The 21,794-nt window shown below is 36.8% G+C and overlaps 1 protein-coding gene across 1 annotated transcript in view; it reads left to right on the forward strand.

Annotated features, from left to right (window-relative positions):
- Positions 1–18,609, forward strand: part of Lrguk (leucine rich repeats and guanylate kinase domain containing) — a 103,355-nt gene extending 84,746 nt beyond the window's left edge. The window contains exons 17-20 of the mRNA XM_005331129.4: positions 12,223–12,311; positions 13,852–13,995; positions 15,985–16,130; positions 17,823–18,609. Of these exons, the coding sequence (XP_005331186.1) occupies positions 12,223–12,311; positions 13,852–13,995; positions 15,985–16,130; positions 17,823–17,953 (510 nt within the window). The 3' untranslated portion in view covers positions 17,954–18,609. The remainder of the gene's footprint in view (positions 1–12,222; positions 12,312–13,851; positions 13,996–15,984; positions 16,131–17,822) is intronic.
- The last annotated feature ends 3,185 nt before the right edge of the window (positions 18,610–21,794 follow it).

Genomic DNA, 21,794 nt, shown 5'->3' on the forward strand with positions numbered 1-21,794 from the left:
ACTGATCCATACTGATAACAATGCCCAAGAGGTTGGGTGCCTTTGCCTGTCAGGCTGGTAGTATAGATGGAGTTACAATGTAACAGGGTGATTTTACAGAAAAGCCAATCAGATTCTCCAAGAATTGACAATTTACTTGAGAAATCAGTCTAAATGTCATACTGAATTGTTGTCCTATATATGGGTACATTTATCTGATTTTGGATGCCTCACTTTTCTTTTAAAGATTATGAATTTCAACAAATTTCACCATTACATGCAACTATAGTGTACCAAAAAATATGGAAAAAAATGAAAACTTCAAAAAATTATTCATAAAAATTATGAATTCAATTCTATTTTGAAATTTGCAAATATTTATCAAAATGTAGGAGATCTCCCAGATGATTAGTCTTTGCACTGCAGGGATAATACCACAAAATAAGCAACATACTTTTTAATGATTGCAACAGAAGGTTCAGTGAAACGTTACAGTGTTATGTTAAGGGAACATAATTGCCTGTATACAGCATTTATAATTTAGATAGGGCTTTCACTTGATTATTTATGTATTCCTCACTGCAGTTCTAAGGAGATGCTATTTTCCTTGTTCCACTTTGTAGTGTTCTAGTGGAATTGATAAAGGAATTACAACTTTCTCTGCCAAAATAAACAAGTGATAAGTTGTCTAAAAGGGAAAAATGTAGACTTTTTTTTCTTTTTTGGTATCTTATCTGTAGATTTAATGTGTTCCTATTTTCCTTTGAGAATTATTAAGTAAGTGATGTAAAAAGCAGAAATTCCCATCTGTAATATCTTCCCTGAGGTTCTGTTTCTCCGGAACATACATCCCACTTAAGATTGCATTCTCTCTCTGCTCCTCAATCCCACCTCAAAACTCACCATGTAATGAGGTTTTGGAGCACAACGCCTCTCATCTAATATTCTGCTTCTTCCTTGGCCACAGTGTGTCAAGGTGTAATTACAGAATAATGAGGCCAGCTCAAAGATATTGTATGACTTTTAGAATCCAGTCTTAGTCCTTGGTAGACACATAGCACATGTTATAACTAAATGATTGAGAATATGTTTGTTACGTGTTTTTTGTCTATGCTTGTTTCTATCTCCATTTGACTATTGGCTCTTTGACTCAGGAGGAAAAATGCACTCTGTGGTATTCTTGTACTGGGTAATCTTAAAAAAGTCACTTTTCTGCTATGCAGTACCATTTCCTTCTGCAAAATAGAGATATCTACTTGACAATATCTTTGTATTAAACTCTTTTGTAAATTATTGATTTTAAAATAAATGTTAGTTGTTGCTATAGTGATGGTGATGGTGATGATTGGCAGGAAGTGGGGAAGAGTTCAGACCTTTCGCTGTACTTTTTATGTTCAAGAATAGCAGCTCTACTTTGGGGGCTCATCATATCTCAGTATCACCAAGAACCTTCAAATCCATGAAAAGTGGCTCATTGGACTTCTACCAATGGCAGATTTAGCACTTTGGACCAATCCCCTCTGAAGACTACTAAAAAAACAAGATAAAAAAAATCTACTGGAAGATTGATCAGAGAGCAAAGAGACAAGTAGAAAATTATCTGACCAGGAATTCAGGGAAAATGATCCTGAGAGATGAGCCTGGTACCAGAGATAGGCGGGATTGAAGCTGAAGTAACACTTCTGACATCTTGTGGAAATACAAAAATCAGGTGTGCTTGCTTTGGGTTGGTGAGTGAAGGGCTGCAACCTTGCAAGTGGGGGTGAACAAGAAGTATTTGGGGCTTCATGGGAACAACAGTTTAAGTACTCTAATTCCTGAAATTCCATTTGTTTGTCTCCAACAAGATGTTTCCAGATATCCAACAGAGAAAGATTTTCATAAGCAATTTTGACAATATTATGTCTAGTTCACAATAAAAAATAACAAAACATACAAGGAGACGAGAAAACATGAACTAAAAATAACAATTAACAGGTAATGGAAATAGGCCTACAGATCTTCTAGATATTGGTGGAATCAAACACACATTTTGAAATTTCCAAGTATTGATTCTTAAACCCAATTTTTAATATGTTTGTACTTAAATATCCAAGGTACAGGATTATACTGGAAATTTAATCAAAAATTAGAGATGATTAAAAAAAACAACTATATGGAATTATAAAGCCTATGAGAAGGGGGAAACAATAACTAAGATTAAAACCCAATTAGACACACCTTCGAATTAGTGGACAGGAAAATTAGTAGGAAAAATAAATCTTAGATGATAAACAATACTGTGAAAAGGGGAAGATTCACAAAGTAAACAAGAAGGTCTAACGTGTTATTGAACCCTAAAAAGAAAGAAGAGAAAAAATGGAACAGAAGCCAGATTTCAGAGGCAAGTGATGAAATGTTATAATCCTGATGAAAGTCATTAATCAGATTGAAGAAATCTTTAAAACTCAATTTAGTACACATTTGTTGTGAAATCATATTGAACTAAAAGAAAATCATCTAAAAAACAATTGGTGGGGGTTGGGGGGAGACTGCTTTTCAAGGAGTAATATTAGGCTGACAGGTGATTTTCCAAAAGAAATCATGCAAGTTAGAAGACAGAGAAAAAAGTGATGAAGGAAAAATTATTGCTTATTGTTCCAAACTGAAAATGAATCAAAGATATTTCTAGACAAAGGAACAGAGAATTTGTCACAGAAAACCTACAAAAAAGGAGACTATAGGGAATTTTCTTTAGGCAGCATGAAAATGATCTAAAATTTAGAGACACAGGAAAGAATAAAGAGCAAGAGAAAATGAAAATATGTTAGTGAGTCAAAAGAGATGTTGACTATATATGTCGTTGGTTATAAATAGAATTAGAATATATGACATTAAAATATAAAAATGAAAACATACAACAATTACAAAAGTCAAGAACATTATAAGAGGAGATGAAATGCCCTAGAATCCTGGCATCTGAAGTTTAGGAAGGTAAATATAATAATTAATATCAGTCTGTTACACCGAGATGTGTCAAGAATACATTTTAACCTCTATGATATCCTAAAAGATTAATAAATGTACGATTTTTAATCTTAACTGGGGGCAGAAGTAGAAAAATAAATAATTCAACCTTGTGTCAGCAACAGTAGCCAGAGTGATAAAGCATGAATAAGTAATAAATAGTGTAAAGTTTGTAACAGTTAATAAATGCACTTGACAAAGCTATGATATATAATATTAGTATTATTTATTGAACTTCAATAAAATTGCAATGATTTTAAAGGTATTTTTAAAAATTTAAACATACTTTCAACAGTGTTCAAAAATCAAATATTTAAGGATAAATCTAATAAAGGATAAGTAATGCTTTCACACAGAAAGATATCAAACATATTATTTAGGAAATTTGAAAAACTAAATAATTGTAGGGAAGATCATGTTCATAAACTGCAAGAATCAATAACATACAAATGTCAGCTCTCTCCAAATAAAACTATAAATTCAATGCAATCCAGTAAAAAAAATCCCTATAAATTCTTTTTGGAAATTCATATCATCTTAATATTTACATGGAAATACTGGTATCATAAAATAAACTAATAGACTGAGTAAGAGTCCAGAAACAAACCTATGCACACATGAAAAGATACTAAAACTATACGGACAGACTTAACATGGGACAATTATAATTTTTATAAGCCAATTTATGGGAGGTTAATTGGTATGCTTTAGAAAATAATTGGGCCTTTCTTACTGAAATTGAATAACACACACACATTCACATACATACATTATGCAACAACCATGATATTCCTGAGTATTTAGAGATATATATCTATATATCAGAAAAAGAGACATGTACATCAAAAGATAGGTACAAAGATTTTTATAATAGCATTGTTCACAGTAGTCCTAAACTGAAAATTCAAATGTCCATCAGCAGTAGAATGGGTAGGATTCTACCTTGTGTATGTGTGTGTGGTACTGGTGATTGAACTTGGGAGTGTTCTACCTCTGAGCTATATCCCTATCCCTTTTTATTTTGAGACCTGGTTTCATTAAGTTGTTCAAGCTGGCCTCAAACTTAAAATCCTCCTGTCTCAGTCTTCTCAGTAGCTGGAATTTCAGACATGCCTCACCACACCCAATGAAGGAAAATTATTGCTTATTGTTCCAAACTGAAAATGAATCAAAGATATTATTAAATTTAGATAATTTAATAAATAAGATATTCAATTTTCTCATTCCTTGCTCTTACAATCCTTTATTGCTTTATTTTTCCTCCCTCTCTATCTTAAATGGTATTTACTTTTCAGAATGATTCCCAAAGCACGTTAATTTGAACATCTCTAAAAGATTCTTGGAGAACTGTAAATATAATTTTAATCAACCTTACTTCTTAAACACAATTTTTCTCTTTAGATTTTATTTTTTAAACAAATTCACAGCTTTTTTTCTTAAGGCTGAAAAAGGTGTCTTACAAATGCTACCCAGTGAGGTTGTTTCAGCCCCCTCCCTGGTAGTACCCAGCCCCCTTTTGCAAGGTCAGCTCTCTGGAAAGTACAGAAGCTGTGCTGACTTAGACAATATTTTTTTCCCTCCAGAATTGTTATGACCAAGCCTTTGCCTTCTAGAAGAAGCAGAATGACTTTCTGTACTTCAGTCTCTTCAGCTCCTCCAAACTCTGTAGGGGACATCTACTCCCATGGTAGGCCAAGTCACCAAAGCCACTTCTCCAGGGGGAAAATAGCAAGTGAACAGTGGTTTGAGGGCAAATGTGTGTGTAGAGCATATAAGGCCAGTTCAGTCCTATAAGGTACCTATCTGTCTGAGGCCAGTGAGAACGTGACTCTGCAGGGACAGAGCTCTGGGCACCTCCCTCCTCCAAACACCCCTTCCTTTCAGAGCTCTGCAGCCACTCAGCTCAGGAAGGAAGGCTGCTTGCCCAAGATTACAAAGCTTCAGAAATCCTATTTTGATCCCCCCAAAATATTCTTTCTTTTATTTAGGTGCATTTCTCAGTGTGGACAAACCAGTGTGAATCCTGGGAGAATAAAGTTCGTCCCCAGAGTTTTCCCTGTTCCATGAAGATGTTCCATTTGAACTCAGGATCCTCATGACTGTTCACTATTTCACTTTCAACTTTTCTTTTGTCATGAAAAAGACTTATTTGGCTCCACAGGGTATGCTGAATTACCATCTCAGGTGTTCCCCAGCCCTCCGTGGGGCCTGTTCTCAGTGTGTCCCCCTTTTCTAATTATTACATCACCCCCTACTTAGCCCTTACCACAGCGCACCCCAGTTCCCAGCCTCTCGGCCATCTCATGCGCTGACTTGAGTTGAGATAGGCATCTTGGTTCTAGATGGAGTCCCAGTTCCTGGTGTGGTTGTTTGACCTCTACAGGGTGTTGATAAATATTTGCTGAACCAATGAGTGGACAAAGGAAGGAGGGATGAGTGAGGTGACACACTAGAATCCTCCCCCCACCCCGAGTTTTGTTTTGACTCCTCATTCCCCATTATTCGCTGAGTGGGAGACTATATCTACTCTCTGTTCTTCCCAAAATCCATACCATATTCCTTCTCATGATCAATTTGTTTTTATAGGGACAGATTTCTTATCTGAGCCACTTGATTCAATCTTGGCTTTCCTCCTACCTTCCTGGCTGTCCTCTCTCAGTCTCCTTGTCTATTTTTTTCCTCCCCAACTTAATACTAGTGCACCTCAGGATTCCTCTGCCCCTTTCTCTTCCCTTCTTTTCCTTATCTACTCTCACTTCCTCCAAAACTGAAACCCTGACCTTTTCCCTAAGTCATCTATAACCTTCCCCACCCTAATTGATGGTAACTTCTTATTTTCAGGTATCAGGACAGAAACTTTGTGGTCCTTCCTCTCCTACCTGGTATCCAGTCTATTATCCCAGGAAGTCCCATGGACTCTACTTTCGGATTGTATCTGGAATCTAGACTCTTCTTCCCAGCTATACAGCTGCTGCCCTGGTGTGCTCTGCCATCCTGTATCTACTGATCACTGTGGTCACCTCCCAGGTGGTCTCTCCATGTTGGCCTTTGCTGTTCACAAACACAGAACACAGAACACAGTGGTCGGTTACAAACCTAAGTCAGGCCGCGAGTGCCCTCTGATCAGATACCCGAAGCCGCCTACCTTGTCTTTGGTTTCCTGCAAGGCTCTGCATGGCCTGGTCCTCTGGGTGTCTTTGATCCCATTCCTCCTCCTCCTCTCCCCACCTCAGCCCCACGCACACTGCTGTCTTATTTCTCTAACTCACCAACACTCCTGCCCTGACAAAATAATTAGTACCGCAACCTGCAACCCACACTCTGTCCCCTTCCTGGGTCTCCCTAATCCCCTTTTCCTGTAATACTTAAAACAAACAAACAAACAAAAAAAAAACACCAAAAACCTCCATACTACCCTCTAACATATTATATTATTTGCTTTCTAATTATGTTTGTTCTTGTATTCTGATTATTTAGTACCTAGTAGTAGTAGTACATAGCCAGGCACATGGTAGGTGCTCAGTTTATACTCAATGGATGAATGGATAGGAGGTAGTATAATTTAGAACACTGCCCCTTGGGCAAATCATACATCTTTTCTGATGCTTAGTTTTCTTATCCACAGAGATAATGGTGATAAAGAGCTAGGTTGTTAAAATGATTAGAAGAGTTAATGGATATAAATTTCCTGACACTTCAAAAGTGCTCTGTGTTATTATTATATTTTAACCACTAGAGCAAGGCAGTGCTAGAGTAAATATTATGAGCACAGGAAGACACCACATATTTTCTCAATCATAAGATTTTACCAGGTAAGAACAACAGTGACATTCTTGTTTTTCCTCACATTCCAATATTCTGCCCACATCTTATTCAACTCCTGTTATCATGGTACAGTGCATTTGTGTAACCTCTTTTATTATACGATTAAAAAAACACAAAGCAAATGTAAGGATTATTCTAAGGCAAACTCCATTGTGTTGAGACGGCCCAGGCTGAGACATGGAACTTTGCCAGTCACTCCAGAAGTCCCTCCTCCACCCCATCCTACTCCTGCTCCCTCCAAACGTCATTACCACCCTGACTTTGACCATACCAACTCCTTATATTTCTTCTTGGATTCTACTTTGTGAAAGAAAAGTGGAGCAGAACTGACCACAGGCGCACCAACTATACAGGCTGTCTTGTGCAGAGAGAGCAGCAAGAGGGAGAGCAGCAGTAACCCCCCCACCTTGAGCATTTTTTACAGGTCAGAATCATAGCTGCCTGTTGGGGGTGGGTTGAACCTTTGTGACTGGTATAGCAAGCATCTCCTGATTTTGCAGAAGGCAAGTTTCTGTCCCTTGCGAACAGAGACCGGCAGATCTTTTCTCTCCCAAAGAGAGAACAGAGAAACCAGCACGTCTCCAGGCCAGTAAGTTTTTTTCTTGGGCTAGTTTCTATTTCTTGAGAGTAAGAACAGAATAAGAACTGCCACTGCCCCTGTTTTCTTTCCAGTTGTGATATAATTTAAATCAAGCATCGATTGAGGAAAAAAATCAGGATGATATAAACGAAATCACAATAGTGAATGTTGTGTTTTGTACTAGCTCAGAGTGATGCAGGGTAAAATAATAGCCATTTTTCATGAGAATGAATAAAAAACACAAAATAATAAGTTCATAGCAGGTGTGGTTCATATGTAGTTATTTTATAGTAATGTAAAGCTATTTAGATTAAATTTATGGAGTATTCATAAAGTGAGGGTGGGGAGAGGAAGATGGCTGTAATTATGCCAACAGTTTGGTCTTTTCTGTTTTCAAATGAATATTAATATCTTTTAATGACAGGTTCTCCACCCATTCCTTTGTTTTCTTGACAATTATCTGTTAAAGAACTCCGTCTGATCCGTAAGGTTTTCCACACTTTGGGGTTTGCTGGTTGGCTTCTTATGGTACCATTCATCATGGTCTCCTGCCCCTAGATTTCCTGCAAATTGACAGCTGGATCCAGAAGTTTGTCCAACTCAAGGCCCGTTTCTTTAGCAAGGCAATAAGAGGTTCTCTATTCTTTCATTAAAGGGCTCATGCTACCTGGTATTCTCTTTTTGTGATGTTAATAGTTATTGTTGCTCAATATCTAGGATTTTTTTAAAATCCTGGGGAATTGAAAAATGACGATTTTAGAATTCCATGATTTCATTTTCATTTATTAGATGGAATAATACCAGCAAGAGAGGCTTCTCTCATCTGCCACTTGGGAAAATGGTACAGTTGACATAGGATCAGCAGTCTCAAAGCTTTTTTTTTTTAATTTTTTTAATTTGTTTAAGATAATAGATTGGTTTCCTCTTATTCTCTGGAGGTGATCAATTAATTTTAAAGTATCATTGGTAATCATTATAATTTGAATTTATGCATCTTTGAAGGCCATTTATCCACTACGTTTTTAATCTTTATTGAAACACAAATTATCCTACCTTTGGCTAGTGGAGTCTCTTCCAAGTTGGCTCTCATGTCCTTTTAACTTGGCCCATGTAGTTTTTGATAGCCATCTTGCAATCTGATGTGACAAGACATTTCATACTATCGTGTAGTCTACCTGACTCAGACCTTGAATTAGTCTCTTCTCTGAGAATTCTGGGTTTCTTTAAGTGGGAAATGGTGGCACAGGAACACATTGCATTTGAGATGCTCAGAGCTATCAGGTGTTCATTGTTTCTAGAACTTTTCTGTGGAAAGATAAAATATTTCTTGAGTTCAAATGAATATTTCCTATTCAAATGCACAGAAAATCCTGCTTTTCAAAGACATAGGACATGATGGAATTACAAAGTCCCATTCAATGACTCAGAATAACAATACTATCAGATCTTGTTAGGAAAACCAAAAACAGTTACCAATTTTAAACAAATGATCTTCCTCCATTATTCATGGTTATAACTATACTATCAGAGCATAGTATCCTTATATACTTTCTTCTTTTAACTCTTTTTTTGTTTTAGTTCTCAAATATGTACATACTTAATACTCATCATTAGACCCTACATCAATATGGGTCTTGTTGTTTTGTTGTCTAAATTTATTCTCTACTAGAAATTGAAAAGGCAAAGGAACAATATTTCCTGAGTTCTTGTGTGTTGATAACAATCTGTTGTAGTGTTAAAATTTATACCTGAATTGTACTTTTTTATTATTTGTCAATTTGCTTGTTTTGTTTATCTTATCAAGTACTTTTATTGTTTGTATGTTGTATCTTCTTTATCTTAAATATTTATCATTTTCTCATGAATCTATTTTTAACCTTTCTTTATTTCTTTTTGGTTTTAAAAATTTTTTCCTTGACTCACTTTCTGTTTTTCATGCCATTATTTCTTACATTTATTTGTTGTTGTATTGCTTGTCTAGTTTTCATTTCTGTATTGATTTTTCCTTATATTTCTTATTCTTTCCTGAGTTCTGCTGCCTCATTTATGAATTTAAAAAAAAAACAACAAACAACATAGTATTTGTTCCTTAATGTTTTGTGTCATTTTCTTTTTTTCTTGTTCTTCCTTTTTTCTTTTTATCTTGTGGTGCTAGGGATAGAAACCAGGGCCTTGTACCTGCAAGGCTGGCCCTCTACCACTGAGTTCTACCTGCAGCCTCTGTGTCATTGTCTTAATGTCTTTGTTTATTTTGAAATAGTAGATTACAGATTTTACCCGTTTTACATGCAAGTTTTCATGATGGGGGTGTTGTTTGTTCCTTTTTCTCTTTTTTCTTATCACAAGTAGGTATAAAATGTGATTGGATACTATTACTCGTTTTTATGTGATATTAATTTTCTCACACTTTTAGAAGGGACCATGGTGGTGCCTTCCTGAGATTTCCTGTCCCTTGTCCCCTTCCTCCTTTGGTCGAAACCTTATCTTTCCTTTGTCTCTTAATAAATTTTTATTCTACTCTCATTGGTTTCTCTTAGTGTCACCTGTCCTAGGAGGGAGGCCCAGCGAGCGGTTCACTTACATGACTTCACTTCTCCTAGAACGTATGTGGACCTCTGTGCTCCCCCATTGATGGAGCTGGAACACCTGTCCTGTGTTCAGCTGTGGTTCCCAGTGCTTTCCTGTGACTATTTTGAGTGTCTTCACATTCTCGTCCTCATATCTCCCAGGCACCACTTGGTTCCTTTGGCTTCCTCCTGCATAGACATGGATACCATGCAGGAGCTGCAGCTGTTAGTCTCACCTGTATGTTGGGCTTTGAGGGGATATTTTGTCACCTAGTTTTGTTGTAAACATTTCAATATGAGTTTCATTTTTGCTATTTGGTTGCTCTATTTTGCGGACGAGATTCTGAAAGAACCAAAAACTATTCAGCTACCACCACTGTCCACCACCACTGTCATCTTCCCAGTTGTGATATAATTTAAATCAAGCATCAATTGAGAAAAAAATAAGGATGATATAAATGAAATCACAGTAGTAAATGTTGTAAAATAATAGAGAGCTTGCATGAGAATGAATAAAAAACACAAACAAAATAATAAGTTCACAGCAGGTTTGGTTCATATGTGGTTATTTTATAGTAAAGTAAAGCTATTTAGATTATATTTATGGAGTTGCTTAAATATATGGGTTTTAAATGGCAAAATTTAAATGGGTTGTTCCTTTCTCATCTCATTACAGCCTTCCCTGACCTCTCAACACATATTTTCTCTCCCTCCTGCTGGCAGAGAATCACAGGGAAAGGGTAGAAATGGTAGAATGGTCTCCGTAATGGAATATCCACCTGAGAGTCTCTGTTCAATGAGTCCACATTAGCTCTCATGTGTCATGATTTCCAAGAAACAATTTTAAAACTTGACCTAGACTTTTTCAAGCTAGGAACAGTTGATAGCAAGTTTTAGTGCAGGTTATAAAGAGTGGCAAATATTATTTATTCTTTATGTTATCCCCCCAAATCTATACTGTTGTACATTAAAGGACTTGCCAAGCTCCTGCTTTATGCCAAGGTGCATATGCTATGTACAGGGGATGCAGCAGAGACCCAAGGGACTTCTGTTCAGGGTCAGGACTCATTTTCCAGAGATGCTCGGTGTGCTAGTCTTGGCATCGTTATTAAGCAGTCACTCCTGCAGATAAGTTTTTGTAAAGCAAAAATATTTTTAGAATCACATCAACTTAATTCTCAAAAATTTTTTCTTAAAATATTTCCCCTAAAGACATGCAAACACTTGAAATAATGCTAGTCCCCAAGGCTAAGCAGGTGGTGAGCCTGGAGTTGTGGCTTAATGCCACTAAGTATAGCATGTCTCCTTTTCCTAGAGGGCTTGTTTATTGTTATTTTCTATGCAATTTTAAGCAAATGCCAACTCATAATGGAGCCTGCTTCTAATGACATAAAAATCAAAACAGCCAGGCTTGTTTCACATTGTGACTGCAAGCAAAGATTAGTGTGTTTTAAATGTACTTGCTGTTTAAATCAATGTTATACATCTCTGTAAATGATGGAGTCTTTTATGAAAAACAAATGAGCACTTGCTAATTTATCTTTTTTGGAAGTTAAGAATTTTATATATTAGGTTTGCTTCAAGTGGGGAAATCCAGCACATGGCCAGTTGCTAAACATGTCTTTGTCATCATCTGAGTACCAACGTTTGTATTCTTCACAAAGCAACACATGCTAAATTGTTTTGTTCCTTTATTCTGTCCCCCTTTCTCACCAGATTATAAACCTTTCGAATGCAAAAGTTTTTTTTTTCTTATTTCCTGAGTGCAAAATCCTCTGGACTACTGAGTTCTTAACAAGTAACCATAGTGGTGGTGACGAGGGTTTAATATGGAAGAAGTCCTTCTGGTTTTTTCTTTTGGGATCATGCTTGGATATGTCCATTCACTCTGTTAGCCATTCTGTGTGCTATGTTTCAGGCAGACTAAGAAAACATTAATAGTCTGTACCCTTGAGATGTCCATAGTCTCATTAGATTAAAAAACAAACATAAAATGTTAATGAAAACTGTCACATTATCATTTGGATATTAAACAAAATGTATATGTTAAATTGAAGTCTTTATAAAATATTTGGGGTTTATTTATAAAGCTTATCATCTTTCCACTGAGTGATATCAATTGTTTTATTTTAATGCCTGTTTCCCCCTCCTTTTTCTTTCCACATATTTGGCAACTTCTAGTAAGAAGAGAATTATTATAGCTATTTTGATCATCTGGCATATTTTTAACATTGATATAATTTTCTGATCACATGTCTTGCTTAGGAAAGAGATTCTGTGCACAGACAGCACGAGGCAGCCCGGCAGGCGCTGATGGGAAAGACGCCTCCTGGTCATACACTCCTATTTCAAAGGTAGAAGTTTATCACATTTATTGATAGCCCAGCCATCTTAGATTGATTTGCTGGTGTCCATTTATACCAAATGCATCCTAAATCATCAACAGAAACAGAGACCTCTGCACTAAAATGGACCTTATGATTTAGTGGCAAACCCAGTTCTAGAAGCTGTATCTCCTTGTCATTTATATATTGTTTTAAAAGGTACAATATGCTCATAGCTTCTAGAAACTGATGGTATTTTGCTGACTGCAAAGAATAATGTTTCCAGTGGTGTTGGAATCTAAGTACCAGGCTTCACCAAGACTGTTCACGACTGAGGGTTAATTATATCCTGTTGATTTCCCTGTTCTTGTCTGTCAGACTCTCAAAACGATGGTAATTGTGTGTGGGGTCATTTGTTAAGTGTCTCCTTTCCATATTAGACTGGAAATTCCACGGGGATAAGGGCTGTTATATCTTTATTAATTCATGAATTCTTAGTCCTTGGTATGAAATGTTTTACTAGGACCTGCCACATAGTGAAGGCTTCACAGATATTAGTAGCTACAATAATTATTGTTCTGTTAATAATTATACATGATGAGGTAAGACTTTAGGTTTTAAGTTTCCCTGAAAATGAATAATATGCAAACATAATCATCCTAGGATGATTATGTAACATTTGCATGTTATTTCTCATTAATGTTAGTAGGCTTTCTTTGGATAGTCTTATTAAAAAATGCAGGCTATGTGTAAATGCAAAATTCTACTGGGACATTGGGAGGGTGGGGATCAGGAAGTAGACTGTATTCCCAGAGCAGCTAAAGTTGGGGATTGTGTGCCCACCAGGGTGTCGTGCCTACTCAAACACTGTGGACAGAAAAACTAAGCAGTTTTAAATATGAGCTTCAAATGGATCATCACTCGGCAGATAGATGCTTTGAATTTGCATGCACTTACATGCAATTGGACTGCTTTGCACATAGCAACAGCAGCAAGTCGGAGCTGAATTGCAGCAGAGTTTATTCACTGAAAATGGTTAACAATTCTTTTTCTCTGCAGTCACTCTGAGGGAACAGGCATATGCATTCCATATACATAAACAGATGAAAAATGAATATTTTATACTAGAGCTTCGTTCAGAGTATATTATTAAAATTTTCAGAAACATTTCACTGGAGTGCCATCTTAAAGCATTAGATTATAAACAAAAGTGGAAAATATCTATTTCAATTTTTGTAGCAGTTGGTATATTGCTAGGCTTTTTATGACAAATGGACTAGGGCTTATAACAGAGTATATGCAAATCACGGAAAGATAATATGCCTGTATTAATGACCTAATGGACAAGGAATATCCGCAATAGTACAGATGTACAAAATCTTCAGATTAGGATGTAATGATGCCAATGTCTAAGATAAGCTCTGAGTGGGTATGCTACATTATCCCGAATAGATTTTATTGGCATTTACATTTTTGTGAGATATAATGGTCAATATTTGGGTATTGTGTGTGTGTGTATGCTTAATAAACACCATAAAATCCTTTGTTTTAAAAAAAATTCTAATTTTAGGGGTTCAGTACCAGCACCTGCGATCAATGGTCTACAATATTTCAATGGCCTACAATATTTTACAGCTTTAGAGGACCTACATAAAAGTTTTGAGCTTTCTGAAGATTATTTTAAATTTCCTTTTGGACCATATGCTGAAAAGAGGTGAGCTGAGTTTTGTTGAATGGAATTGTTTGTTTTCTGCTGGTTAGTTAAAAATCATGATCTTCATCCCTAGCCTTCAGAGAAACTCTAAAACTGAGAAGCAGGGCCCCTCTCCACTAGGGAATTTGAAGAAAGTAGACCCTGCCCCTTTAAAGAGGGCACAGTTATACAATGTAGGTTCATAAATCTGGGACTTTGAATCTTGAGGGAGGAACACAAACAGCTAGAGGCAGTTAGAGACATTCAGGTCACCAGTAGAAGAAGAAACAAGAATCCAGAGGAACGGTTCAGGCATCCATTGTGATAATACAAGCTATGTTCTGCTCATCTATTCCTATATATTTTGACACCTAGCTTACCTTGGTTCCTGTCCAGAACCTGGTTCCTGATTTTTATTAATTCTATACACTAATCAATAGCTTTCCAGTAACTCCCTTTTTAATATTCAGATTAGCTAGAGTTGATGATTGAAATTTGCACCCAATATCTCTGATTAGCACAATGCTCTATTTCAAAATGTTTATTAACTGATATCATACATATGCATATATTTTACCTTGTCCCATAAGCAAACCAGAACATTAAGTTGCAGAAGGGAAACTTGGCCCCCAGCTAGGACCATGAGACACAAAGCTCGGCTAAGAACATTCTCCCCCGCCCTGACCCCCAGTTCCAACCTCCACCCCACTTTCCCACTCTGACTGGCTAATAAATCCCTCAGGTCTTAAATGTCACTACTTCATGGAGATCTGTCCTGGAATTACTAGTGTATGATCTTCTAGTATCCTATGTTCCCCTTCGTGTCACTTACACAATTTTAATGATGTGTGTGTGATTCCATAGGCTAGTAAATTGCTAAGCTGTATGAGGACAGGTCCAAGTCTCTCATTCATGGTGGATCCCCTGAAGTTCTCAGTGCTGGCATATGAATGCCTTGATAAATGAATAACAGGAAAAGGTCATGAGCTTAAGCAAATTTCAGAGTATTACATTAGGGGGTGGGGTGCATGGGTCAAGGAGAAGAGAATGGTGTGTCTATCAGTCAGGCAGGATCAAAGCTGTTCCCTTTAGTGAATCAGGGACTTTTCATGCATGACATTGATATTTAGTGAGGAAAATTCACTGAGTAAATGTTCTCCACCCTCTGATTGTGCCTAAACAACTGCCATGAGAGTTATTCTCCTTTATTCCCCCAAGACTCTGGCCTGAGTTAAAAGGCAAGATTTTTCCAAAAAGTAATGGTTTAAGTATGGGCCAATTTCAAGTGATCAATTTGATTCTTTAATGACAGCAAACTTAGTAGAAATGAGGCACAATTGTAGGAGTGAAGAATCCAAAACTATGAGACCCAAGGACTGAGAACAAAGCTCAGCTACTTTACAATATTTTACAGATGGTCAACATAGGTAGAATGGTGAAGGAAACCAGGAAACTGGTGAATCCCATAGGAGAGGAACCAGGCAGTAGGACTGTGCATTGGCTCACAAACAGAATTTAGGCACCAGATCATACAACCTCATCTTTAAAAAAGGGAGCAAAAGGATAGTGCCCCCCAAACAAGCATTTGATATACCCAATGTTGGGTCCAGATCAAGTCACTTAACATTTAATTTGCTCTATCCTTGAAAGTACTGCCATTTATAAATTAACACTTGATTCTGAAGTCCCAGAGATTAGGGTTTGTACCTTACTAATCTTGTTTTACACTCCAGCACCTATTGCAATACCAAGTTCATAGTAAGTGCTAAGTTGTGTTTTGTATGATAGAAGAGGAGTTTGTGCTATGTGTCTAGTACCTACTACCATCAGCCATGTCAGCTGCTATACAGCGCTTGCTGCAGATACCATTTAAGACAAGCCTAATAGAGACATATTATAAACTACCGTCATGACTTAACAAAGGTTACCCAGTGAAGTCGTTAGGATAGATCATATGACCATCAGTAATTTTGCATCTCAAAAAGAGTGTTCATTTTTTTTTCCCCCCAGTGGCAAGACTACTTACTCCAAGAAGTATTCTGCACTTCACTCTTATCTGTGGTCAAAAGAATGGTCTTTTCAGCCCCCAGAGGGCAGTATTTCCTCACGCCCAGGATCAGGAACAAGTGACGGTGAAATGGATCAGGCCTTAAAAGGTATATGTATGAGTATGTTATATTCATATGTTTTTTGCCATCTTTCTGACTGGTCCTGATTGTTTTAAATGAAGTCAATGAATAGACTTTTAGTCCTCTTAAAGGAAAGTGAGAAATGTTCTCACTTCTTAAAAGCTGTGACCTGCTACTCTAGGGCCTGAGGGGACCCAGAAGCCTGGACAAAGCACGTACATCAAGATTCTGGCTTTCCAAAGGACGGTGTTCCCAGATCTTCCCCACCTCATTTTCTCTCACTGTTCTTTAAATAGGATACTTGGAGTATCACATATACTCAGAGAACACACAGCTTTTTAAACAGTATGGCCAAAGCAAAGTGGGGCTGTTTTCTATGGTATGGTACAGTAGAAAGAGCATTAGATTAGGAATCACAAGACCTGAGTTCTAGTTTCATAATGTTGGGCAAATAAGTTAATAATTGAACTTTGTGAATAATAATATCTATTCTATACTATGGTCTTACATATTATTATACGTATGTATAGTATAGTGTAATATATATAACATAGGGCTAGATGAGATATGGTATAAGAAGAAAGAAGTAAAATACTAGATACTTGTTATTTATCGTAATTAGAAATTTTTATACATGTAGCAGAAGATTTTGCTAGTTTTTTTCAGAGATGGTTTGTAGATGTGGGGTGTGTGTGTATGTGTGTGTGTGTGTGTGTGTGTGTGTGTGTAAGTGTGTTTGCATGTTTCTTGGAATGAGCCATGTTTTCCTGTTTCTTTGTATACCTTATAATCTTTTGTTGAAAATTGGGCATTTGAAAAACCAGCCATCTTGCACACTGGCTGAGTGCAGGGCAACACCTTCATCAATTATCAGAATGTGTCCAAAATGCATGAAAGCTTAACTTTTAGGACTTTTCTGGGTATGCATTTCCCCTGGTGCCTATTTATTGGCTTTTCCCCAATTCCCCAGTATACAGAGCTGCTTTTAAAAGTCTTATTTTCCTAAGGGTTGTATTTCTGCTTCTTCTTTGGACGTTAGCTCTATAATTATATTCCTTGATTTCTCGTGTGGTTTCCATGAGCCATTCCTACTGTTTCCTGTGACTTTCCATAGTTTAAGATCCCAGTTGTGCCTCTTTGGAATATATGAATTTTTTCATTAGGTGACACAGAGACCAATCAGACAGCCTCCAGACAGGTTAGAACATTATAAAATAGGTATGCTCTACTCTCTCTGGTTCACAGAAAAGTACTAGGACATGACGGCATTTCCCCTGACCACACTATGGTGTGCTAGGGAGGTAGTTAGGTAAGGGTGAATGAAACAACATAGAATTTCCCTCCATTGTAAATATGGCTTTTTACTGATTGAGCATTCTCTTGGCTGCATGTACTTGGTCATGAAAGAATATGACATGGGACATTGTTACAGAGGGTGTAAGTAAGGTGGAAGAGGAGCTGAGAAATTGCTGCCTGAAAAGCCTTCTGGTCCCTGGGCAAGTCTACACAATGTAAAGCTTGTCCAATTTTCCACATGATATATCTGACCTCTTCACCTATTTTTTCTTTTTCAATGTAATTTATTCAATATAGTTTGTCATAAATAAATCCTAAAACTCATTCTAATGCTTGCTTACAACATACAATGCTTATTTTCTTTGTTTAGTGTACCAAAGGATTAACTGTATTACTGGATCTTTTCTCTTTAATGTTTTCCAGCACTGCATAAACAGTCATCTTCATTTGATAAAAGGACTTTCCAACCCAAAAGACACTCTGGTACAGTTACAGTTCGCCCAGGTTCCAACACCAAACCTGTCCTCCCTCCAATTCCTCAGGGCTACAAATAGACGAGCACTTGACATCTGATCTTTAACCTGGAAAACTGGCTTTGAAAATGTCCAATCCCTGTGTCTTACCAGGCCATGGCTCTCAGCCGTTTCTCCCTCAACCACCAACCTACTAAAGAATGTTCCACCTGCCTTAATTTCCTCAATCAATTTCTGTTATGATTCTCTGAATTGCGTTTTTTATTTATTTTATCTTTTATTATTTTTCTTGTTTTAAAATGTTATTCTTAGCTTTTAAAAATGCCTTTTCAGTTTTTCCCATAGCTATAAATGATTTTTCCAGCTGCTTCCTGCTCTGAAATATCAGATGTCAAAATCTCCCAAGGTTTCTGCATTGCTATGTGTGTAGTGATTTTTGGATATATCCAATGGGGATCATCCGATGAAGATTTTAATGTATCCATTTATAACTTAAGTGGGTAGGCTAGAGAATTGAATTATTTTGTTTTAATTATGAAAGAACCGTAGAGTTCCATTTAATTTGTGGCCAACATGTCAACTGTACCTCTCGAAGGGAATTAATTAATGTAATTTTGGTGAGTTCTTAACTTCCTTTAGCAATATGAGGGACTAAAGAGTATCAGGTAATTTTTTTATTTCACCTTTTCCAGACTCTGATTATGTACTGCTTTGTCATTAAAAATATTTTAAAACAACTTTCACCATCTTGTTATTTCACTCCCTGCCTTTTGCAGGAAAAAAAAAATATCATTGAGTAAATATGTGCCAGTAAACTTATCTCCATTGCTAAAACACAGAAGCACATCCTTGTGGACTATTAAGTGGTGTCTTCTCTGCGTCCTCCATGCATGATGACTAGTGGGAATAGAGTGTCCATATCATACTACACTAATTCTTAAATATTTCAATTATTAGAATCTTCTAGCAACTCCCCCTTTTCTTTTCTTTATTCATTTCTATAGTACTTGGGCTCAAAACCTGCGCATGTACATCCTCTGCAAGTGCCCTACCACTAAGCTGCCTCCCAGCCCTTGACTTTCCCTTTTAAAATATTAGCCCCTCTTTAACAACACTCTTCTCGGTAACTTATACTTGGGTATGACGTGATTGCTACTGACTTATTTCTTCCACATAGTCCCCTTCTCAAGTAGGAGCTGGTTAAAGTTTTTTTCCTTAAGTTGAGAAGAAGGGGTCCGGGGACTTGGAGGAGAGAACAAGAGCAAGCAGGAGAAAGAGAGTCGATCTTTTCTGGAGAAGTGGGGAGGCAGAGGGTGGGCCACAGTGTCCCAAGCATCTATAAGAAATAATTTGACGTTCACAGACATCATCTAACCTTTTCAAAATTATTATGAGATATTTTAGATATACTTGAAGATATAAAAATAATAGTTCCAATTTCAGACAACGTGAAGATTTATTTTTTTCCTATTTCTCCCTCTAAATACAGCTCATACTTTGGAAATCATATATAAAACAAGCATAAAAAGACCCTGAGGGGTGGAAAGAAGGCGGAGAAGCCAAGCATCTCATGAACTTCTGGTTTCCTTTGTGCCTCATATATCCTGAACTGAGTGCTAAGTAAACTATAATCCCCAAACACGAATGTGTACAAATCCCAAACTAAAGCTTGTTCTCTCTAGTCACAAGAATAGGAAAGGGGCACCCCGGGAAAATACCATGGCCCACCCTCCCTTCCCACACCTGGCACAAAGGCTTTTGCCTTCTGGTTGTTACCAGTGTTCCTCCTCTCTGCTACGGTAATGTCAGAGAAGGTCTTGTGGATAGCCAGGACTTTGGCCACTGCCCAATATTCACAATAATCTTTCATCGAAGGTCACTTGGGGAGCTGATCTTTATTAAACTATGGGTAGTAATGAATACTTCTCTTCCTTCCCACTGGAGAGTGAGAGAAGATCTCGTGGAGAGCCAGGACTTCCCCCACTGACCCTCCTCTTTGCAGTAATGAAGTACCCCTCCCCATCTCTTCTAGGGTAGTGTTTTAGTCAGCCTTTTCACTGCTGTGACTAAAGGACCTGACCAGAACAATTGTAGAGGAGGAAGTGTTTATTTGGGGGCTCACAGTTTCAGAGGCCTTAGTCCATTGAAGGCCTGCTTCATTTCTTCAAGCTCCAGGTGAGGCAGGACATCATGGAGGAAGAGTGTGGCAGAGGGAAGCAGCTCACATGGTGATCAGACAGCAAGTGTATCTCCACTTGCCAGATATAATATATACCCCAAAGCTACGCCCCAGTTCCCACCTCCTCTAGCCACACCCGACCACTTTATTTACCCCTCAGTTAATCCCTATCAGGGGATTAATTCACCGATTAGATTAAGGCTATAACACAATCATTTCTCCTCCAAACTTTATTGCATTGTCTCCAACATGAGCTTTTGGGGAACACCTCACATCCCAACCTTAACTGTTGGTACCATTGTACACCAATTAGGCACCCTAAATTTCCACTCCCACCCAGCTTTAGTGATATACCCTCTTCTCCTTTCCACCCTGAATGTCTACAAAGGTCAAATGCAGAACTTAGACTTCTACCTGGCCCCAACAATAATGATTTACTTTCTTCTTCCTCCACTAGCATTGTGTAAGAGAAGGCCTGCTGAAGCAGAATAAGTTAAACTCCATGTATGTATAATATGTCAAAATACACTCTACTGTCATGTATGTCTAAAAAGAAGAAATAAAAAAAACTTTAAAAATTTTTTGCTACATCTACCAATTAAGTTTTACCAATTGTGCTATTTAAACTACCTAGAGACAGCTTCTTATTTTTGCCAACTTGTTCTGGAATAGATGATATTGCATTTTAATATCACACTATAATTATGTTTTTGTATCTTTCTTCTTATATATCAAATAGTTTTTTGCTATATAAATTTTGATGTTATGTTAATCAGCTCATAAATACTGAGGGCTATTATCATAATTATAGATTTCATCTTGTTTCAATATAAAAGAGTCCTTTTGTTCATTGTTCTATTAAATTGTTTTGCTTTGAACTTCTCTTTGATAATATTGGTGCCACCTGTGATTATTTTTATTTGCCTGATACACCTATCCTTTTAATCTTATTCTTTCTATGTAATTTAATTTTGGTCTCATTGTTCTTCTTTAACCCCATCTGAATCTGCCTTGTACTTCATTTAAGGAGCAAAACTATTTTTATTTAGTATTAATAACTCTAATAATGCCTGAGTTTACTGAGTCCTATTTCTATCACTTTGTTTATATTTTCTGATGAATTTGAGACTTTTTTTGCCATTTCACTGATTGGTTTATGTCTCTTGCTATATATTTTGCTCTTTTCCTTTGTACTAATTTGTAAGATATATATATCTTACAAATGTATATCTATAATATATGTATATCTATAATTTAAATTATTTTTATTTCTCCTGTCTTTCCCATTCCCACAACTATAAATTTAATTAAAAATTATAGACTTAGTTTATAGAACTTCACCATTTTTTTTTTTACAAAATAAATCTTTAAGGGCTGTTTTGGCTTAAGTACAATATTTGTATTATTTTGCCGCTCTCTACATTTTTAGCAGTTTCAGTGTTTACTATCAATTATTTTATGATACCTTTCTCATTGTCCAATGTTAAAGCCAGAAGGGGAAGTGAAGAAAGCAGAGCATATCTGAATAGTTCTACAGTAAGGAGAAGTCCACTTGATTTCTCTATTCCACCTTGAAAGATGAAACGGAACAGGTAACTGGGGTTTTTATTTGTTCGTTTTTAACATTTATTCTATTCTCAGGATATATTTTCTTTACGTTATATCCAGGATGTTATGCTCAGTAGAAACACCACTAATTCATTTCATCACTCATTGAATGGAAAGTTAAGTTAGGTAGTTGCT

Source organism: Ictidomys tridecemlineatus, chromosome 2, assembly GCF_052094955.1.
Source record: "Ictidomys tridecemlineatus isolate mIctTri1 chromosome 2, mIctTri1.hap1, whole genome shotgun sequence".
Taxonomy (NCBI): Eukaryota; Metazoa; Chordata; class Mammalia; order Rodentia; family Sciuridae; genus Ictidomys; species Ictidomys tridecemlineatus.